The sequence below is a fragment of the Parasteatoda tepidariorum genome, chromosome 1 (assembly GCF_982258835.1).
Source record: "Parasteatoda tepidariorum strain Cologne lab strain chromosome 1, Ptep-v5.0, whole genome shotgun sequence".
Lineage (NCBI taxonomy): Eukaryota > Metazoa > Arthropoda > Arachnida > Araneae > Theridiidae > Parasteatoda > Parasteatoda tepidariorum.
The window spans coordinates 22,756,329-22,779,579 of record NC_141755.1 but is presented as its reverse complement, the minus strand read 5'-3'; the positions used below and the strand labels follow the sequence as shown (position 1 = coordinate 22,779,579).

The following is a 23,251-nucleotide window of genomic DNA, read 5'->3' as shown; positions in this document are numbered from 1 at the left end:
AGGCCCATCTAAGAAGCTCCAGCTTTTCAAAAAGAACAATCTTGTAGAAGATTGTCATAAAGCTACAATGGATATCAAAGCGGAGGAATTAAATGATTCTCAGGTACTTGCATTTTTTCATTAATTGTATAATTATATTTTAATCATTATTATGATTTTAATAAATCATTCTTTCTTTATTTTAATCACTAATTCTTTCTTTTCATGATAATAATTTTATTAATAAAAAAAGCTAATTAATTTTATTATATTTAATTTAAGGAGCTGAGATTTGTAAAGGGATGTGTAATCAGAGATAAATTTATTTAAATTTTACTCTTTAACTACATTTGTGAAGGTATCTTCCATTATTTATTATTTGCTAAAATACGATTTTTCTTAAAACATAATTAGTTCATAAAAAAAAAAAAAACTAGCTTATTGATTGACTTAAAATCTTAAAAATTATTTTCCCGGGAAAATTCTAGATTAAAAATAAATGCTCTTGATATTCTGTAATTAAAACATTTCTATCTCTAAATATATTAGAGCGAAAGTCTGTCTGTCTTACTCTAGTAAATCATAAACGGGAGCACCGATTTGTATTGTTTGTCAAATCTGAAAAATACTTTGAAGTTCAAGATCTGAAAGTGTGAACATGCGGCAAAAATGAAATACACTATCATGTGTTAATGCTTACACTAGGGGGCTAATCCCTCTGCCGCTCATCTACCCCGATGATTGCTCCGCCACGATTGCTGTTTCTTGGAATAAACGGTTTTTTCAAACGGTCAAACGTTGAAATTCACTCAAAGTATATATACTAAACAGAATTTTGTTTGCTTACGCTTCTGTTCTCACTTCTCATGTCCAAACATTTCCCTGGTGATTCTATTAGGGAACATAAATAATTTTGCATAGCAATCATTTTTAAAATAGCATTTCAAATTAAAGGTATATTGATACTACAAATTTGAGTGCACAAGCGTAGTTTATTTTCGTTTACCAAACAATATGATATATACATTTATATTATTGCATATATCAGCATGCATTTGTATTATACTACTATGTAATTTATACTATTATATTAATGTAGATATTTTGCACCAAAAAATACCAATTGTAAAATGGTTAATAAATTTAGACACTGATTTAAATGAGATTATCTTAAAATGTAGCGTATTAAGGTGATCTGACAGAATTACAATAAAGTAGCAACTCTTTTAGTTTAAAACTCTTAATTTAGAAGACAATCCGAAAACAAAAAAACAGAGTAGAAAAAAAGGTATTACAGGTTAATATTTTTAATTAAGGAGATATTGAAATATTTCATAGCAAAACTATACCTTTCTGATTTTTAATACAACTTGAGGACAACCAAAAATATATGGAAATTAATGTGGGAGAACTAGATCCTTCCTTGTTTCCGGCTAATAAAAATGCACCGACAACAATAGAAAACCGTGTTAGACCATTCTGTTTTTAGGTTATATAAAGATTTATAGTTCGGTATATATTAAAGTAATAATTTCTGATTAGCTGGTTGATGCATTTAAAGCGTAAGACTTTTGTTTTGATAACAATTTCATTGAATCCTGCAATACAATTATGTATAGCTTATGCGATTTTTATATATAGCTAGATATTGTCATGATTTTTGACAATATGATTTTAAATATCAAAGTAGTACTTAACATTTTTTCTGTTTAAAGAGACTGACCAGCTGGTCGTCGCAGGCGGCTTATATTATATATATTGCAAAAAATATTAATAAAATAACCAAGTATTTCAAATTACTTAAGAATAGAAACATTGCTTCGATGCAATAAGTTTTGTTTAATTAACTATTCAAGAAGTAATGAACCGCTGAAATCAAATAAGTAACTAAATTTGAAACTTGCTAAAAATAAAATAAAATGGTATATAAAATAAATATGATATTAATTAATAGCATTAAAATTAATTAATAAATATTTAAAGGAAGTTGCAATACTTATACTGAGGCGTTTGGTTTCAAAAGCTTTTACATTTTACTTCTATTGGAATTGATTTAAAATTGTGCCTAATTGCCTGAGTTTTTTGAATGATTCTGAATAAATACAGTTTCTTTCTTTCATAACATGTTTTTTCATTTATTTTTAACATAAAGCATCTCTTTATTCATTTTTATAATCCCAAAGGTAGGCTAGATAAAAATATTTTTAAAAAAATGAATTCAAGTTTGTTAGTTTTTTATTTATTTTATTTGCGTTGAATTGCAGCTCAACACTGAATAGAGTTTATGCTCTTTTTCTTATCTTTTTTTTAAAAAAAAAATCGAAATTAAATGCCTGATTTAGTTTTTTAATTTTCTTCTTTATCCTCTAGGTAAATTTTCTGAATTGCTTAGATATTTGAAGAAAAAATAGTTGTAATGTATTTTGCAATATTACAATAAGTTTCTCTACTGATCTTTAAGTTAAATTTTTGTTGATCGTGTGTAAGCAACAAAAATGAAAACTTAAAGTATTAATAAATATTAGTAAAACGAAATTCAAACAATGAATTTTTTTTCAAAAAAAGTTTAATAATAAATAAAATCTGATGAGAAGTTGGCTGCTTTCAAATAACAATAATAATGACAAAAGAATCGCTGACTTTTTATATTTTTTTTGGAAATTTTATGAGAAATTCTTGCAACAGATTTTAATATAAACTTTTTATAAAATGCACACATTATCTGTGACTATATCAACTCAATTTTTATAAAATATTACCATTATTTTATTTATTACATGTTCGTGCAGAACCAGTGATTTAAATAAGAACCAGTGATTTAAATTATTTATTTCATGCTGTTTCGTCTTAGCCGACCGGTGTAGCGGTCAGGGAGCTGACCTCACATCAGAAATTTCCTGGTTTCGAATCCCGGACAAGGCATGGATGTTTTTATGTTCTCTGTATCATCTGTTCTTACCGTGGGAGCAACGTTGGTAAACCTAATATGTTGCCCATGAAAGAATGGCCAACAAATTTACGCTAATGAAAAAAATTCTGTAAGAAAAGAAACTGAAGCAATATCTTGTTTAGATGCTGAGGAAAGGAAAATTTAAATAGGTCAGTTTTAGCATTATTGGTATATGCCCTGCCGAAGTTGGAAAAAAAAATATCGCTGAGAAAAAAATGTCTTTATTGTTCTAAGTCTCATTTGAACTTTAACCTGATGGTACCAAATCTTTAAATAATGGTAAAAAATGCGATGTTTACTTAGAAATATGTAGTTTAGAAGAAAGTAAACTCCACATCATCAAAAATAAATTAACTCTAATGATCTTACAGCTTTACCATATTTTCTAACATTTGGAAATCATTAATTTTTTTCTTATTAATTTTTATTCTACAAGTTTTATGTTCTCACTTTCAACTGTATAATTACCTCTTTAATAAGACTTAACCTCCGTTGAATTGCAATGCTCAGTTTCGTCATTCCCCCCAATTATCTTTCTGATGAAGGTATATCAAAAAGACATCGAAGTGCGTATAGGTTTTAATAAATTTCACTATTCATGATTTTTAGAGGTTGTAATTTTTAATCAAATTCAATTTTATCTTCAAAGGTTTACTCTCATTATTTGATCATTACTTTTTATTGTATAACTAAAATTTTGATTAGTGATGACAACTTAGAGAATAATACGCTATGTATTAGTGTAAATTTTTGATCGTTAAGACACGGTTCCCAGCAGATCACCGAAGTCAAGCATCACTGGCTGCGGTCAGTGCGCGGGTGGGTGACCACTTGGCTCAGTCTGAGTAGGGACCGAGGGTGTGCGGCATTGGTCCTAGTTTAACTGTTCTACCGTAAAGTGCTCGACTTCGCATGTAGGCCGCCGGGCTACCAAAACGGGGTGCCATCCCCTCTGCGGTGGATCAAAATTGGGATGGTATGTCTTCGGATCATCCTCAAGGACGTTTCCCAGACCGTCGCCAATAGCCCATTGTGCAGCTCTAGTGCGACGTAAATGAACAAATCAAATCAAATATAGTTTCACATAGATTCACATAGTTTCGCATAGTTTGACATAGTTTCGCATAGTTTGACATAGTTTCACATAGTTTCGCATATTTTCACATAGCTTCACATAGTTTCACATAGTTTTACATAGTTTCACATAGTTTCGCATAGTTTCACATAGTTTCTAATTTCACATAGTTTCACATAGTTTTACATATTTTCACGTAGATTCACATTATATTTCGTGGTCCATAAAATTATTTTCAATTTTAGAGTAGAGAGTACCATTCTGAAACCTGTTTCAATGGTTTCAATTGATTGTTCAATTTCAGCCCAATGAAATTTTGAGTGTATAAAGCTTGGAGAACAAAGAACAGAACCTTAGGTATTCTTTGGCCAAGGTATAAAGTTTCAGTTTTTTGAAACATTGTTACTTTCCGGGCCTTTGTCGTTGTCAGTGGTCGGAAGTAGCGAGCAACGAGTAGCGAAACTACTGTAGTCGCTACAGTAGTTTCGCTACTAGTGTGTTGTTTTCTTTAAAGAAAGTAGTGTAGTGAGCAGTGTGATACAAATAAAACAGTAGTTTGTAGTGATCACTTGTAACTAGTTTCAATATTAGTTTAGCAAAGAAACACGACTCTAGTGCTACTAACTTTTCGAATTTGATGAGTACAAATCTTTGCGGCTTCGTCAAGGGAGGCAATGAAAGCCCCTGTAACTGCAGTTGAGCGTTAACCGAAATTACATATTTAGAATCACGTATAACTAATATTCAAATTAGTTATAACGAAAAATAGATAATTAATCACTTTAGTCACACTTTGAATGTACACTCTTGAAACATTGATGTTATTTCAAGGGAAGGAAATATATTTTCGATGTACTTAATATCTCAGAAGAAATAAAAGAGCATTAAACAATCAACAAAATAGCAAGTAATTGATAATTTCCTAAATTTTTTTTTAATTAATTATTAGATGTCGAGAAAGGCATAAAAATTTGGAGGTTAAATTAACAAATTCGAGAAAAAAATTTTTTCGAAATAAACTGGTTCATGTAAACATGGATTAATGTATCTTAATAATTCTCTTATATTTAATGTAAGCCAATTTTTTTTTCAAAACCCTTTTTAACATGGGTATACATTATGTTCGTCTCATTAAAGTAGTGAAGTAATTTTACAATTCCAAAGTAATTTGTAGTCACTACATTAAAAAAGTATAGTTACAGTTAACTACATTTGTAACAAAGTATTTGCAGTAAACTAAAAAAATAATTTCGATTTTCTGACCACTGATCATTGTTCATTACACTGTTCAAAATCCCTTCCTCTGCGGGATGAACAGTTCTTCACCCACATCTAAAATGTTGGAGAGAATTACATTATTTGTCATTCTTCCATTCCTTTCAAGTTACTTCAGAAATTTTAAATTTCAGCTGCAAAATGATGAATAATTAAAATGACAAAATCAAAAGGTTAAACATCTGAAAATTTCCATAAATGACTAAAATGGGAAAGTTTAGCTCCTGAAAAGTTTTAAAAATAGACTAAAACGGAAAATATTTTAAGCTGGGGGGATTTAACTCCCGTTTGCTGATATTTCCCAACACTCGAAAATTTCTGCGCAATATACGGTTTGCTCAACAAACGTCTCGCTCGGTACTAAATTAAAACTATTTGAAATACATTCTAGGGTAAAATTTTACAATTTTAAATTAATTTTTAAAATCTTTAAGAATAATTCCCCTGTAAAATAATAAAATTTTTAGTCAATAAGTTATTGAAATAAAATTTTTTAAATTGAAATGAATGACATGCAATAGAAAAACTCGAAGAAACAAAACAAATAGTATTATGCCTTTGAAAAAATAGTTACTATTACAGATTCACAACTTTGTTAAAAACACAATTATAAATTTCAGAACTTTGAACTATCACTGTAAAGCTATTATTATAATTATTATGAATTAAATTATAAGCATTGAACATGCGTAAGTATCATTAAAACACAACATAGAAAATTTTTTTTTGTTGATAAAACTATTCGCTTTTAACCTTTCAATTCTTTCCAACTTATAGCTCAGTTTGAGATTGTTACAGTTTTTCATTGTCTAAGCATGAAAATAGGTTTTATTCAGAAATTTGTAAATATGTACCTTTACGCTTTCATCCTTTTGATGGCTTATACCCTTGATATTTCAATTCTTTGTTACCAACACGAAAAAAAATAAAGACTTACTTTGTCACCCTGCAAGAGAATATATATATATGTATGTAATTTTTTAACGATAAGAGCTCAAAATTTCGTTATAAAAAATTTCTCTGTATGGAAACTTTTTATTTATTTTGAAATCATTAGATGCATACTTGATATTCAATCGAGAGCACAGTTAATTTAGCTTCCCTAAAAAACTGGCTGTATATCATTGTAATTTTCACAGGGCTGTTGGTTCTCACGGTTTGTTTACTTATGCTCGAGGATAAAAATATTTTTTTCTCATGCATATTAAATAGATTAACAATTGATAATTATTTAATTGTTACATATTCACCGTTGAAATTCATCTATATATAAACAGGAATATGTCTGCTAATTGTATGGCAAAAGACATACATATTGACCGATAACATGTTTGTTTCAGGAAAAATAAAAACACATGTAATGTTCTACTTACCATTTTAATTACTCCATCATAGGTGCTCAAAATTCAGTTCCCACCATGTTGAGTTTGGTTTACTGGGAAGTTATTTTTTCCTCTTCTCCTAAAGATGTTTTAGTGTATAATTATCGTTATTCAAGTATTAATTTATATGTCATTCATCGAAACCACAATCAGGATATATATTATTATCTTTCTAATGGATTGATAACATTTAATTGTAGATTAGTTGACAATACAACGAGTATCTAATTAAATTGCATCCTCCTTATTGTCATTGTGTGTCATGTGACTTTAAGTTAGTGCAACTGAAGCGGTTGCAGTCGTAGTTAATAAAATAAAGACTCGATTTGATTCGGAACAGTAGAGTAAAAATTTTTTGTAGTAGAATTTAAATTTGCCAGCGAAAAAAATAAATAATAATCAAAACAGGCGCATAAAGATTTAGTTATTTTTTGAAACAAAATATTGATTTTAATTGGTTTTTAACGAATAAAATTTATCAGCGAATATAAGTTTTAAATGTTCAATAGAGAGGCGACGGCTCAGAAAATTAAAAAGGTTTGCCAACCGCACGCAGTGTGATCACCCTCCCAAGTACTGACCGCGCCCGATGATGCTTCACTTCGGTTATCCTTAAATCGAAGTTTTATATTGAGTTCTCTTAACTCTGTCATATTAAATAGATCCCAAGTAAAAAAAGACTCTTTTCCATGAACCTTATACTTTTTTCTTAATTAATAAAGTTATAATTATAAAATTTAATAAAGCTAAGGTGGAGCGTTCGCTTTCCAATGAGGTGAACCGGGTTCGAATCACACGATGGCAGGTCGATACGAATCCGCATTCGGCTTGCACCGGCCACTGTGCTGACATGAAATATCCTTAGTGGTAGACGGATCATGGGTTAGAGTCCCTTTGCCGTCGTTCTATCCGTGGGAGGTTCTCGTGGTTTTCCTCTCTATGTAACGCAAATGCGGGTTAGTTCCATCAAAATGTCCTACACAAAGGCAAATTTCTCCCAATACTTGATCCAGGAGTTCCCTTGTCTTCTGGATTGGGTTCAAAATTACAATGCTACGGGGTTGAATATTAGTAGTCGCAAACCCAACAGTTGGGTTGGCTGTTCAACGATAGTTATAAAATAAAAATATAAAATAAATGTTCAATACTGTGTTATTTTTTCTGAATGAACTGTAACTTTTAAATTCTATTTGCCAACTTATGTAATATTTAAACTGTAATTGCTCAAAACCTCCACTCGCAAACTTTTAATTTGAGTTTAAATGTCGTTTTTGGGGTTATTTTTTGGATAATTTCGGTGTTGGAAATATACATTGAATTTAAAAATTTAATTGTATGAAAAATATTTTCAATGAAATTAAAATAATAAATTGTATTATCTTTGTTTTTCCGTTTAAATAATTAAGCATGGTTTTATATGGTTTCCGATTAAATAATTTTAAGCATAGTTGAATAATTAAGCATGGTTTCGGAAAGTCATTAAGCATTTTTAATGAAATCATATTCAATTGATAGCATTTGTAACGAGCTGGAAAAAAAAAGAATTTTTCGGCATTTTTTCCCCATATGATTGGATTTTAACGTACTGAGTGCCATTCAAAGGGTTGACATCAAGCATATTGGTTAATTATAACGCTAACAAAAACGACAGAAAAATGAACTTTCTCTAAATAAACGTAACGTACCCTTCGTAACATTTATTCAGAGAATAAACATAATAAATTTTATTCAGATTGCGTTTTATTACATTTATTTATCTTTTACTGCAGATTCGGATATTTGATTATCCAAATATAGCGGGGAAGAGGAATACAAAATTGGGGTGAATGCATAGAAGTATAAGGCCTCATATTATGCCTAAAAACCACTGAAAAAAAATATTTTTTCATTGAATAACTTTTGATCTAGTGATCCGATCTTCACGCACTAGGGCAGGGGTGGCGAACCTTTATACACCAACGTGCCATTTTTTCCAAAAAAATTGTTTAATGAGGTCATAGACGTGCCGTCGAATGATTTTGCCTTCGTGATTATTGGGAAAATAATAATACTAAATACTATCAACTCAAAACTCTTTAATTACATTGAAAAAAAATATTTTGCAATGTCTGAGTTATACACGTAATTCAACTTAAAGTAACATCAGTGTGACTTCTGTTGTTGTAGATCAGATGACAAATAATTTATATTAGGTTGTAAGATGTTAGTTTAAGCAGGACTGTTTATTTTTTGTTTTGTTAGTTATTTATTGTTAGCTTGTTTTTTATGGTTATTAATTGCTTTTTAGCATTAATTGTTAATTTTTTTCATTAATAATTGTTTATTATTTTGGGTGTTTTCTGTGAATTTTAATTTAATTGTTACATATGCTTCATAGTGTAATAGCATTTGAGTAATAACAATTCATAGTGTAATAACAAATGTGATCGGTGGCGTGCCCAAAATATTGTGTCGGGTGCCATAAATGGCACGCGTGCCATTGGTTCGCCATCCCTGCACTAGGGCTTAATCTTAATGGTTTAAAGGGGTGATCTAAAGTTTAATAAATTAGTAAAGACAATATTTTAGGTTACGAAATCAGAACCACAAACCAGTATTTTGTCCGATTAAACTTTCTTTTTCATCTGGTACGGATTCTTGTCTCTCAAAATATGAGGGAGGGGGGAGAAATATGGTCCCTGTAGTTAGGTCAGGTGTTCTATCGAAAGTTAGAGCCCCCTTTTTTCTTAATATCACTCATTTCACATGTCGCCATATCTTGAAAGCTTTTCAAGCATATCGAAAGCTTTTGCACATAAGTATAAAACTTGTTTATTCAAAGATAATTCGTGCAAAGAGTAAATTTTAATAGTTATTCTTTCTTTTTTATATTTTACTTTATGATTGACGAAAAAATCTTGAATTGTACGGCTCTTAGTTTTTCACGTAATTTTTTACTGTGCAATTTTAAATGATAAAATATCATATTTAAATGAAATCAAATAGCTTTAAAAAAATAAATAAAAACATAAGAACACTGAATACATCTTATAATTTTATTTTTCCATTCACAACTTTTCAAAATAAATTCACAACTTTTTTTTACTAGCCAAAAAATAAATTTTTTTTTTAAATGGTTTTTGTGGCGAAATTTTAAATGGAGATTTTACACCAAATCTTTTAAAAGATTTGGTGTTTAGTCTGTTAATAAAAATGTCTTGCTTTTAACTTTTTTTCACGTGGTTGTATCAGCGCTCAATTGTTTGGACGTAGAAAACTTTTGTCTTACGATTGTTGACATCTAATTTAAAAGGAAATATGAAAGATTGCGTTTTGACAGCAATTAGATGATAATTTTTTTAATCCTTTGATGACAAGCTATATCTTTAAATTAATACGAAAATTTTTAAATTTATTAAATGGAGAAACTTGTAAAATATACACAAACATAAGGCAAACATTAAATTAGTATGATATCTTTTTGACAGTAATTCGATGCAAATTTACCTTAATCCTCTGATAACAAGTTTGGTCTTTATTCAATACATTAGATTCTTTTAAATTTATTAAACTGAAAAATTTATATAAACTGAAATCTCAAACAGAATGTAAATGGTACGGCCTAAATACCGATAAAAAGTCTCTAGCCAGGAGTATTGCTGTTAAAAGAATTAAGGAATTATTTCGCATCTCATGTGGAACCATATAATTGCAGGTCTTTGATCCTAAGTCCACTTTTCAGGAAATGTTACAAAGCTTGACTTTAAATGGCTCATTTTTTTTTCTCGGCTTCATTTTTGATATGCTGGTTCTATTAAACCATACTAATCTTTCTTTTTTCTCCATAAAGTAATATGCCAGAAAGTAAATTTTCCAGCTTGATGCGATTTAGGTAGATACGTATATATAAATTTGTAAGCAAAAACAATTCGAAATCGTACATTTTCTTGCTTTAGTAAGTAGTTTTATTACAGTTGTATTAATTTTAGAGTTCAAAGTTAGCTGAATTATACAAAGTACTTGCCTTGCATGTTCTTACTATACGTCATGTACTCTACTAAAAAATTCCTGATCAAATTACGATCTACCCCTGAGAGCCGATACGAAGTGTCGGCTCTCAGGATACCAGTACAGTACTTTTTGCCGGAACATATTATGGACCATAAAATCTGATATTCCGTAATTTTCACACTTATAACTACTGTAAAATCACTGAATCACTCTAATTAAATAAATACTGTGGCCCTAGCTAGATCTTGGGGGGTTTAAAATAAGGGCAAAAGCTTAGTGCCAAATATTTTATTAGTACACATATAGCACACGAACAAACAAACATAAATTTAATTATTTGAGAAAAATAAGAGGAAGGTCCATTCAGTTCGATGTCTGAGCATCCACTGCCTTGTACATGGTGGCGCTGTTGTAGCTTAGTTATGTGGTTGCTACAATACTGTAAAAATTACGGTATAATGTTTTACGGAAAAGTGGACTTCACTTTAAAAAGGAATTTTACGATGATACACCTAAAGTAACAGTACTTTATACCGTAATTTGATCCGAAACTTTCAAGAATGTAGATTGCAGATTAAATATATTGGAAGGCACTACGGATCGTTTAAATATCATTGCTGTAATTTAATTGTGAAAGTTTAAAAAGAGAGAATCGAAGTTTAATGTTGAAAGATTGGATGTAAATTTTGATTTTTGAAAAAATTATTGTGATCTCGTTATGTTTGTCTAGTTAAATTTTGGATAATAGTTTACAGTCGGGGTCCCTTCTCATTTTTGGCGATTTGGTGATATATGTAAGTAAACCAATAACCAATCTCATCAAGGTAAACAATAAAAGTTGCTGGAACCCGAAGGTGACGTCTTTGAAGGCAAAGATCGTAAAGTATATAATGGTAAAACAGTAATTGGAAATCAGCACAACTGAATGATAACTATCGCCAAATCAAGAGGCCCAGATTCTACACTAGAGCCAAATTTTGAATGATTATGTGATTTTCCACGAAATGGTGCAGTGAGTGGTCTCATCTAGCAGCATTCCTCATCAAATTACTATAAAAAGTACCGACACTCAGGGGGCCGGTACTTTTTACCGTAAAATCCTATTTTACTGAAATATGATACGGAACAAAAAGTCTGATATACCATGATTTTTACAGTAATAATTCCAGTAAAATGAATGAATCACTCAAATTAAATAAATATTACTGTAAAAATTACAGTATAATATTTTACAGTAAAAATAGATTTTAGGGTAAAAAGGATTTTAACGATGATGCTCCCAAAGTGTCGGCACTTAATACCGTAATTAATCATTTTATACATTAATTGAAAATAAACTTAATACAACCACTTAATTTTTGAGTAGCAAGAGTAACCTCTTCGTGATAAAATTGAAGATGATTAAAATCAAATATTGTAAATATTATTAAAAACTTAAATGCGTTTCGATGTCCCATAGGTAGTTCACTTTCATCAGCACGCTGCAAAAAATTTTCGTGTATCTAAGCACCAAAGGCAACTGTTTTACACCAAAGTGATGTAAAGAAATACTTTACATCAAATCACAGGGATATTTCCTGGTACAATGGAACACCTAGAATGTACTTTTACACTTCTTGGTGCAAATAAACACTAACTACTATGTTTATTAAGCAACACTGAAACTTATCATTTCATTAAGATATGATATGCGTCAGAATCAGTAAAGTTATTTTAACAATATAAAGTAAGAACAAAGTAAGAATTGGTAATTTAGGTTGCATTCGTAGTAGTCTAATTCGTTTAATAAAATAAGTTTCGAAATCAATCATATACGTAGCAGAGAGAATATTAAGACGAATTCGAACTAGGCTTAACAGAGCAAGAGTGGTTTGAAATTATACGTCATAAATTATTTAATACAGTTTAGAGAGTGTTGAAAATTAAAATATAAATATCCCCTTCTTACATAACTAAAACACACGTAGATCAGCGAACTTTATTTTCTGCAGATGGAAAACCAGACTGAAAACAAGCACTCTCCACCTCGTTATTGATTGCAAGCAATTACAGACGAAATTCAAACACGTCGACATTTGAGTTTTAGAAAGCAAAATTATTTAACATATTAAAAAGAGAGGTTTAAAGGCGAGTGGTCTCAGTGTAAAATTTTTGCATTTTCGGCGTTTACAGCTTTCATACATCTTTTAAGGTTTTTTATCGAAGGCTCCGTCGTATTATGAAATTGTGCTTTTTGTGAATAATATGTTATTTTTATAACTGCTGTGAGTTTGCAACTGTTACTCACGACTGTGAGGTCAAGTTTAGCCAATCTAAAGCCAGCGCTGTCTACGATAATTTTGAAAATGTCGCAAAACGTCAATGTGGAGAAAAGCCACAGTTTTGTGAAAGTGAAAAGCGTTTGTGCTCTAATTTTTTAATATTTAAAAACTTACGCCAATGCTGCATTACTTGGGCTCTTAAAAACTTGCATAAGCTGAGAGTAAGGCTGTGAGTTTGATCATTTTCATCAGGGTGGAAAAATGTCGCCAAATTGGCGATTTTTAAAGAAGTTTAATAATTTTTAAAATATTTAAGTTATTTTCCGTTCTAAAGCCCAGAAAATTCCTTACGTCAAGATTATATATATAGTTTTAAAATAATGGCATTGCTTCAAGGGTAAGGCACCTCACTTTTTACAGTGTTGGACAAACAGCTGGGATGGCAAAGCAGATATAATTTGAGAGAAGTTATGTCACAAAAACTGAAATAAGTATACAGTAAAGAGTAACAATGATATATTCACAGTAAGAATTGACAATTAAGAAAAAATCTAATTACTCATCCCTGCCATTTGGGATACAGATGAAGGTGTACCTAAAATATTACCGAACCACCTTTAAGTTTTAACAAATTCTTACTATTTGTGATTTGAAACACCATTTTTTATTCAATTTCATTCCTTTATTAGTTATTCTTATTAACTTTATTCTTCCTTGGTAATTAAGGAACATAAAAAGATTTCCAATATGAAAACTAAATATAAAATAACTTAAGTTACGTATCTTATTGAAATTATTTTAAACTAGGCACAGTTTTATGTTATTTGAAAGTAATTAATTTTATTAATTTATTAGTTTGAAAAAATGAATACCATAAATATAAGAATAACTGGGTTTAATTGTGTAAGTTGAAATAAGTGCAATTAAATTAAACCGCCAAGCGTATTTCAACGAAAAACTAAAAAACGATAGTACACAATGATATTTTAAAATGAATAAGATATTTAAGGTTCTAGAATTAGATACTGAAGCTTTATTAGAGAACATTTTAGAATAAATTGAAGTATTTGAAAGCATCGGTATAAATTAAATATATGCCCTAAATTGATTGAATATGTAAGAGAATTCATAGATACAATGTCACTCAAAATACTCGGACATTAAAAGCTATTCAGGGGAAATTATTACGGACATTAAAAAATGCAGGTGAGGTGAAATTTATTTGTTCTAAAATACAACCGAATATTCAAATTGGTTAAAACATCAATCAAAGTTCAGGTCATATGAGGACACTAAACCAAAACAAATATTATTTTTTATTCAAAAAAGTCAAAATGTAATGAACTCAAGTAGACAACGATGTCATATTTCAAGTTGCAGAGAAGTTGAAATCCACTTTTATGATGAACTCTGCAGCTGTTTCTTGATTTTCAATTGGTCCATTCAAATGAACCATGAACGCTGTTGTCAATTGAGCTAATTTTGGTTAAAAAGCGGAAATGATCAAGAGAACGAATTTGTTTCGTTTTTTTTTTCAAGCCTTGGTCTTCAACTTAACTTATGAAACATAAAATGTATGGGTTGATGTTTAAATAACGGAATAATCCAGCCATCAATCAAAATTTGGTATACAATGGTATTTACAAAGTGCTTTGATGAAATCATTGTCCCGGAAACTTTTGAAAAGAGAGTGCCATTCCAAAAGAAAGCTCAGCAGGGAACCATTACTAACCTTAAAATTTATTCTGTCTTTTTTATTTTTGTAAATACAACTGACCTGCTTTCAATATCGTAAATTATGAGACAATAGGTTTGTTTGCAATCAAAAGAGTTGTACTCAATGGATTTTCGAGACTGACATTTTCAGTTTGACTTTCAAAAAAAGAAAAAAAAAGAAATTAAAATAAAAATTATTTTAGTTTTGCCTTTTAAAAATACGGAAAAAAGAACACATTGTAAAGGTCATTATGTTAAGTGAAATTGAGTGAAAATATAATCTAATTACAAATCTGTGGAGATATTTTACATACCGGTAAAAAAAGTAATGTCAAAGTTATGAGAGTATGGTAAATTTCACTGATTTCTGGCTATATGAGAACACTAAAAACTCGGTAATTTTTACCGAATCGCTTTGTTAATGACTTTAGTAAAATTGACACTAAAACATTGCTTTATAATGGGTGATATTTGATAAATGTAGTAAAATTTGGTAAGTCTATCATGATACCTTAGAGCATTTCATAGAAACCATTTATTTCTTTATTCCGTTAAATTTACTTTTCAGTTTTGTATTTTTTACTACAGGTGTGGTAATAAAGTATGTATTTCTGAACACTAGAATTTCCTGTAAACCGTTACCACATGAACGCAAAGATTAATAAATAAATGGTTTAAATATTTATATTTTGGTTTTATTAACCAGAATTAAATTTTTTTCCAGAAATGTCTATACAGTATGGTAATTTTACTAAAATTTTTTCTTCGTGTTAAAAGAATGTATCCTAATTTAAATTATAACTTTTTAAACTTGTAAGATAATTTGAAATTTCTAGAAAACTTGGATTCCATAAATTTTTACAGTAACAATACTGTATTAAAGTAACGTAGTCAACGTCAATATGAGGGTTACAAAGGGTTACGAGGGTTACGTCAATATGAGGGTTTAAGGAAACAGAGCTATATAGTACTCGAAAAGATTATGGCATCCCAGTTTACTATAATTTTTCTAGTTAGTACTGTAGTTTTTATTTACAGTCTAAATTTCTGGTCGATATTTTTCATCCGTTTAAAAAGCCTGAATTTTTTATTTGCATAAAAAAAACTAATATTAAAAAAGTGTTTTTTTTTTTAACTAAATGAATATATTTTTCCGTTAGCTACTACTCAATTTTTGAAACGGATAGAAAACATTTGCTTGATGTAAAAACAATCTTTTTTCAGATCCGAAAAATTCTCGTAGAATTTTTTCAATTAGCGTGACGTATCAGGGCTAAAGAGAATAGAAGGGCTGGTTCACTCCTTTGAAGTATCTCTTGCCGCGCCGTTCCTCCAACGTCACTCTAGTGACGTCACTTTGGCGCAAAGCTCGCACTTTTACTTCAAGAACGGAGCGTTTGGCCTTACTAGCTCTAACTAATATTGGATCATTTCTTTTTGCGAGATATTCTAAGACATTTGTTATTTTCTATAATGACTTTCCTCAGTTTTTGCAGTGAATTTACAAGAATTTAAAACTATTATCGAAATGCCAGTTTGCGCGATTGCAACTTGCAAAAATTCTGATATAAAAACAAAAGGAAAAAGTATAATTTTTCGCGTGTTCCCTAAAGTAAATGAACAACTATGTAAAGAATGGATTCCGAAATGACACAGTTAATATAAAACCGCAATACGTTTATTCTGTCGTAAAGAACTTTTATAAAAATTCATTATCTAAATAGAAACCGCCTCGCTATTTCATAAAGAAAGGCAGGTGAAAAGAATTAAAAAATAGATAAAGTCAAAGAAAATTAAAACGTAAGTAAAAAGTATAAACAAAATATATAGTATATAGTTGAAATTCTCCTAATTTCATAACATATTTTTTAATGTAGTTATTCTAAATATTTATGATTTTTTTAAAAAATTATATTCTCTTCAATTTAAATATCTATGTATTATATCATCGTAAATTTAAATGCCTATAAACAATTGTAAAATTTCTGATGTCATTATGAACCTAAATTATTATTTTGTTTCAGTAATTGGCGTTTAAGGTTGATGTTTCCTAATGATTAAGTATGAACAAATTGCTATTAACGACATATTTTAAAATCGGGGATTCTAAATTTAACTTAACTTATCTTTATAAAAGAATATGTAGATAAAAAAAGTGTCGATATATGTCTTCATTTTTCTTAATAGTTAAAGTTAAAACTGAACTTTTTAAAATAAAGTATTTATCGTGTCATTTTCACCAACTAGCAAAACATTTTTATAAGTTTAAAATGGTATTTTTTTAATATAATAACCAAGAAAGTTTTTTTTGAACTATGTTTATGAACGGAAATAATGTGTTAATTACGTAAAGTTTGAAGGTTAATAACCAGAAAAAGTCTAACTTATTTTTACAAGAGAAAGATGCAAAGTTATCATATCTTTGCTTGCGATCTCCGAGATCTGTAGACACAGTGACGTCATGAGGAGGGAAATCGTAGCTTCAGCTCTAAGAGCGGAGTGAACTAGCCCTTGTATTCTCTTTAGCCCTGGTGACGTATATGAAACGAATATGGGTTAAAAATTTAAGAAACTTTCCTCGAATGGGTAAAAGTGAATGCTTTAATTTTCATAGAAATTGAGAGAAATATTTTTTTTCTTCCATCAATGGATAAAATGTGAAAACGATATGAATTTTTTTTCCATAGAACATCTAAAATTTTTAATAAAAATAGTTTCCTTCACAGGCTGCAAAAGAAAAAAAAACATTGTATTTTGAAGTCAATATGTTAGATTGTACCTGAATGAGCTTTAAGATAAAATCCAAGTATAATCCTGTGTTTTATAAACTTATCACCTTAGCATAGAACGTACAATAATCGTAATACATTTTTTTTTTTATAATTTCATTTGTTAACTACAAAAGATCAGGTAATATAAATGCATTATTAAACTGTTAAAAAGAAGTCTTGTCTTAAGTTAAGATGTAGTGTGCTATGAAAATTGTAGAGTGTTTAGGAAATTTTTTTCTTTAAGATATTGTTTTCCTAAAAAGTCACAGCTAATTTCAGAGATGAGTTGCGGCTCTGATTTATTAACTTGTTAAGAATTCTTTCAAAAATACAAATTTGAAAAATGCGCAATAAAACTAGCAATCCACGAAATGACAGTATTACGATGTTACAAAGAAAAAGATTAATCGTATGAATTTTTATCTTGGATATCAAACATTGTAATGAGTTATAGTAAATCTAGTTTGAACGCAACGCATTTTATCAATTCTGTTCCTATTTTGCTTAAGGTATCCGACTACCTTCGGGACAAAATTTTTGAAAAATAAATATTTTTCACAACATTATTGCAATTTATATTGTATATTAATTTAAATAAACATATTTAATAGAGAAAATTTTAATATACAGGAAATTTTTTGTTTAAAGAGTATTTTTTAGATAATTTTAATGAAAATAACTCATTAACGGAAAACACTCTACACAAAAAACTATTGTACATGCAGCTATCAAACTTTTTGAGCCGTTTCGTATAACCCTCTGAAGTGTTATGAACCTCAACTTAAATGATAGCATGAAATTAAAAAAATTTATGGAGTGTTAAGTATATTTTTCCATTTTTTTCACATTTTCTTCGCATTATCTACTGAAAAATATCTCATAAAACAAAAAATAATACAGTTATCTGAATTCTGGAGGTCTGTTACATAACCACCAATACAAGAAACAATCTCTGAAAATTTGAAGACAAATTTATTATAATTAGTTGAGTTATCTTGTTTTCCGTAGACAAAAAACAGCAAAATTGTCATTTTGAGAAAAACACAATTAAAGTTTATAATTACATTTTTTCTAAAAACTATGAATGTTTGTCAGTAGGAAGTTATTATATTTTATAGGGGGCACATTCCTTCACACATTTTCTTAGTTTTATTTAACGTAGCGATATTTTAACGTATTATTTAGCGATATTTTAAAGTATTATTTAGCGATATTTTAAAGTATTTAGTGAATAACATCAAAAGTCTACTACTTATAAAGCATTTAACACAGGAACAATTTTTTATTAAACAACCATCTTACTGTATTTTCACACTTTAATATATGTGTCTAAATATAGTTTTTACTTATAATTAGAAGTAAAAAATATTTTTTATAATATTTATAATAGCTCAAATCTAGAATTTTCTTCTAAATGCAATTTGTTATCATAGTAAACCGGACAACATAATGAAGCTAATATCACCATTAGGATCTCAATATCAATTATTCGATTGCCACACAGATTGTTTTTATCCAAAGGCATCAGTTCTTTATTGACATCCATAGAAATTGATAATTTTGAAGAGCTTGAATTAATAGATTCATCTGCTTTACACAATTTTGAATAAATGGTATAATCAACTTTACTCAAATCATCGCTTTTGGTGGCATGTTGATTACCGTAATATTTACGTTTCTTAGATCGAGAAGTACGTCCTTTACCCATTTCAATAAATTCATCAAATTAAATAACAAATTTTTTTGAAAGAAATCAATAAATTTCTTCAAAACAAATCAAAATCAAGATATAGAAAGTACGCTTCAAATGTAAACAAACTATCAGAAAATATGCTAACTTTTCATGTTACCCACAAACAGTAACCACGAAACGTAAAATCTAATTAAAATATAATTCAGATTATTAGCCGTGAGTTTAAGAGCTTTTAAAAATTAAATATCTAAGAAAAATAAACACACAAATAGAAATGGAACCGAAAGTATTACCTACTACCGGCTTCATTTTTGTAATTTCCGGTAAGTTGGACAGCTGTCATCTGTTACTAAAATAGCTATAACTAAAGTTCTGCTTGACGTGCATTAAAAAACAAAACAGTTTTTAAAACTAGAAAAATTGGGCATTATTACAAAGCAATAAAATAAAAAAGTGATTTTTTTGGAAAATCCGCTTTTTTAAGGTAGTCGGATACCTTAATGTGTCCAGCGATCCTTGACGGATGTCCATTTGCCTCTAGAGATTAGCAAAATGGCATTGTCCGAGGTACTTCACATTAGATTGAACTTTTGTGATCCATTTATGCTTATAAATGAGGTGGTGGATGTGAAGCTTTATTTAGTAGTTTACTTAGCTTTACTAAGCTTTACTTATTTTACTTGGTGTTCACTCTCTTCGATGTAATGGAATTTTTGTCATAAATGAATGAAAGTTAACTTTTAGAAATCTCAGTGAGTTAGGATTCAATTTGATTTCTCTCTCCCTCTCTCACTCACTCTCTCTCTCTGCTCTTGTACAATGCGTGAAAAAAACGGACCACCCTGAATAACTTTTGATCTTATGATCGGAACTTCACGTTCTAGGACTCAATCTTAATGGTTCGTTCTGTCGGATAAAGGCAATGATCAACATGAACTCAATGGTGTCGTGAAAATAACTATACCATTTTTGTTGCCAATGATGATTGGGATGATGATGATGAAGATAAAAGATCAAAATCGAGCTAATGGTGCTTAATTAATTTTTATAATAGACATTATTAATATTATGGTATTTGGTGCAGTTTTTTTAAAAAGCTTCAAATATATTAATATAGGTACAAAGTATTATATTGGTAGAGTTGGTGCCTACTGAAACTTCACCAATTTTAGGCAGTTTTAAGTTTCTTGCAGCTCCCTCGAAAGGAATAAATATCGAAAAAAAAATTGCTAGATTGTGGTAAATGTCAAATACCATGAGTTTTCTTATATCAAATGTTACTGAATACAGTTAATCGCTATTTTGATGGGATGAACTACTTAAAACGTGTTTTGTTAATTCTGTTAACGGAAAACCACTGGGATGGGCAACATATAATAATAAATTAAAAAAAAAATTGGAATTATTTTAGCTTTATTGATTGTTTTGGTATATGTCTTTCAATTTTGAAGATAATTTCGTAATAGTGTTGATGAATACCAATTTATTGTTTAAATTTTTCCACCCCGTACGAAGAACCTGCATTTAGCTGCAGCTAGCTTAGTAAAGTAATGGTTTTAGTTCATGTCTTCTCTACGGAGGATATAAATAATGAATATGTGTTGTTCTATAGTTTCACCGTAATTCTTAACGAAGTAAAAAAAAAAAGTAAAATCTGGTTCTGAATTTTTGCACATGAATGTTCGATTTTCGTATATTTCACTCGAATTTTTAATTACAAAATAGTCGGTTTGGATATTCTTTATGTTAGACCATTGTTGACAAAATCAATTTTCATTGTTTAAAAATTCTAATACTAAATTACTGAGTATTTCAACAATTTTCTAATTTAAAAGCACATATTATTGTTTAACATTGCTTAAAAATGATAATACCGAGATCTGGAATGTTAGAAGCATCCATGGAGTTTGTAGTCAAATGTTTTAATTCTTTATTGTTTAAAAGCGATAATTCCGGAATCATTATTGGAGCGTAGAGGCGGATTATTTTTTTTATTATTTAAAAATGCTAATTCATTATGTTTAATAGATGGACAATCGTTAAAGTTTGAAATCGGATGATTTTTGTTTTTTATTTTGGAAAAATGATTATACAAGAGTATTGAAGATTAAGACTACTGTTAGTGTTTAAATGCAGATTGTTTTGTTTTATTTTGTTTAAAATAATTATACCATAATGTTGGATTTTAAGACCCTTGCTGAGGTTAAATTCTATTTGTTTTATTTTCTGTTCTTGAAAAATTATTATACTAGCATATTAAATATTCGAATCATTAATGTTAAAATGAAGATAGTTTTTTTTAAATAAACTTTATTTAGTGAGTGTAGATAATCATAAGAAATAAACTATTCGATAAATCCTTCATCAACTGATGGACTAAGCCTGCTAACCGCCCAAGGCAACTAATTTTATACATCCAAGCGAATTCTGAATTTTGAAAAATATCCGACCTTGAAAGACATTGTTTTTTTAAACGTATAATAAAAATAAAAATGTTAAAGTTTTATAAAATTAATAATAATAATAATAATATTAATACAAAATTTAAAAAAAAATCGTTTGAAAACAAACTAAAACGGTAATTAAGCTATTTTAGATATATTATTGTTGCAAAAATTAAAAGAACTTTGATTGAAAACAAACAAAAATGGAGATAAAACTATTTAAGAAAATATTATATCGATAGGTATTACCAATACACTTGAATTATTGAAAATCATGGTTTTAATGTTCAAAAAAGCCATTTTGGAAATTTCTATTTCGAACTTTAAATTAGAAGTCATTATTCGTAATAACACTTCATACTAGGAATCATTAAGATTCTAATTAAGACTTCATAAAAGATTGGCCCACTTTAATTCCTTCTAAAATAAAATATTTCAAATTAGAGATGCTACATTGATTGCATTCGTCTTTTCACTTAGACTGCTGTGACCTTTTACATAACTCCACAATTTGCACAAGTGCAATAAACCCTCCATAGACCCTCTCTCTTCATTACTTTCAACAAATGGCACAACAGTCTCTTCCAACAAAATCTAGGCCGATACGAATCGCTGCCTCGTGCTGAGTTGTTTTTCGCCTGATGTGTATTTTTCATGTTTCTTCTGAAGTTGCTATTTAGAGTGCAAATCCCTCAGTGGAAGTTTATTTAGAATATCGAAATTGATCCACGCTATTTCACGCACCGTGGAGGCGTCTTTTTTCCTTTTGCTATTCGGACGAGCGATGTCCAATGGGTCTCTCTTTTAATCTTTATTTTATTTTTAACTTTCCTTGCAGAGAAAATCACTTTAGTCACCAGCAAACCCATTAGGTGAAAATTAAAGGTATTAAAAATGAGTTATTATTGGAGTAAATATCCGCGATTTTGTTTATGTGACTCTTAAATGTTCGAGGTTTAAAAAATATATATAATAATTTCAATCAATGGAAGTTAATTTCAAGTATATTTTTAAATTCCTTTACTATAGATGAATACCGTTGTTTCTCATGAAAATTGCTCTAAATGTTAAAACATTCTATAAAAATGTTCACTGTTAAAATGAAGATCAAAGTTTTTCGTAAAAATAAAATTTTACTACTACCTGGCAATTACGAAATGAGCCCTCTACCTAACTGAGAGCAGTTTCCCTGAGGGCTTATCTCGTAATTATCAGATCATATATTAGCAACTATTAGCTCTAAAATTCGACATTATTGATATTTGGAATTTTTTCAGTCGGTTTTAATAACTTTTTTTTATTCCTATCGCCAAAAAGATGACATTTTGACGTTTCAAAAGAAACTTTCACCGTCAACCAAACATTTATCTATGTAAATTTATATTTATAAACAAAATGGTGTTGGTGGCTTTTTTAAAACTTTTTATGCTGCAATAAATGTTTCATACTAATATTTCCGGAACGCGAAATAGAATTATGCACTGCGTGTTTGATAGCTTTTAAATTGCACCAATAATAAGTTTTAATGAGATCCAAGGTAGTATTTTCCTTCATGTGGTTTTCAAAAATAATTAGATAATCATATGAATAAATGAAATTTTTCAAAATTTAATTTCTTCATATCATTATCTAATTATTCATTATCTAATAATCCATATCTAATTATTCATTACCTTATAATTTATATCTAATATATCATTTCGAATAATTCATTA

At 29.1% G+C, this 23,251-nt stretch overlaps 1 protein-coding gene across 1 annotated transcript in view; it reads left to right on the top strand.

The window, feature by feature from the left end:
- Nucleotides 1-23,251, top strand: part of LOC107450847 (tetratricopeptide repeat protein 39B-like) — a 101,431-nt gene continuing 78,180 nt past the window's right edge. The window contains exon 1 of the mRNA XM_087160309.1: nt 1-103. Coding sequence (XP_087016435.1) covers nt 68-103 — 36 coding nt within the window. The 5' untranslated portion in view covers nt 1-67. The remainder of the gene's footprint in view (nt 104-23,251) is intronic.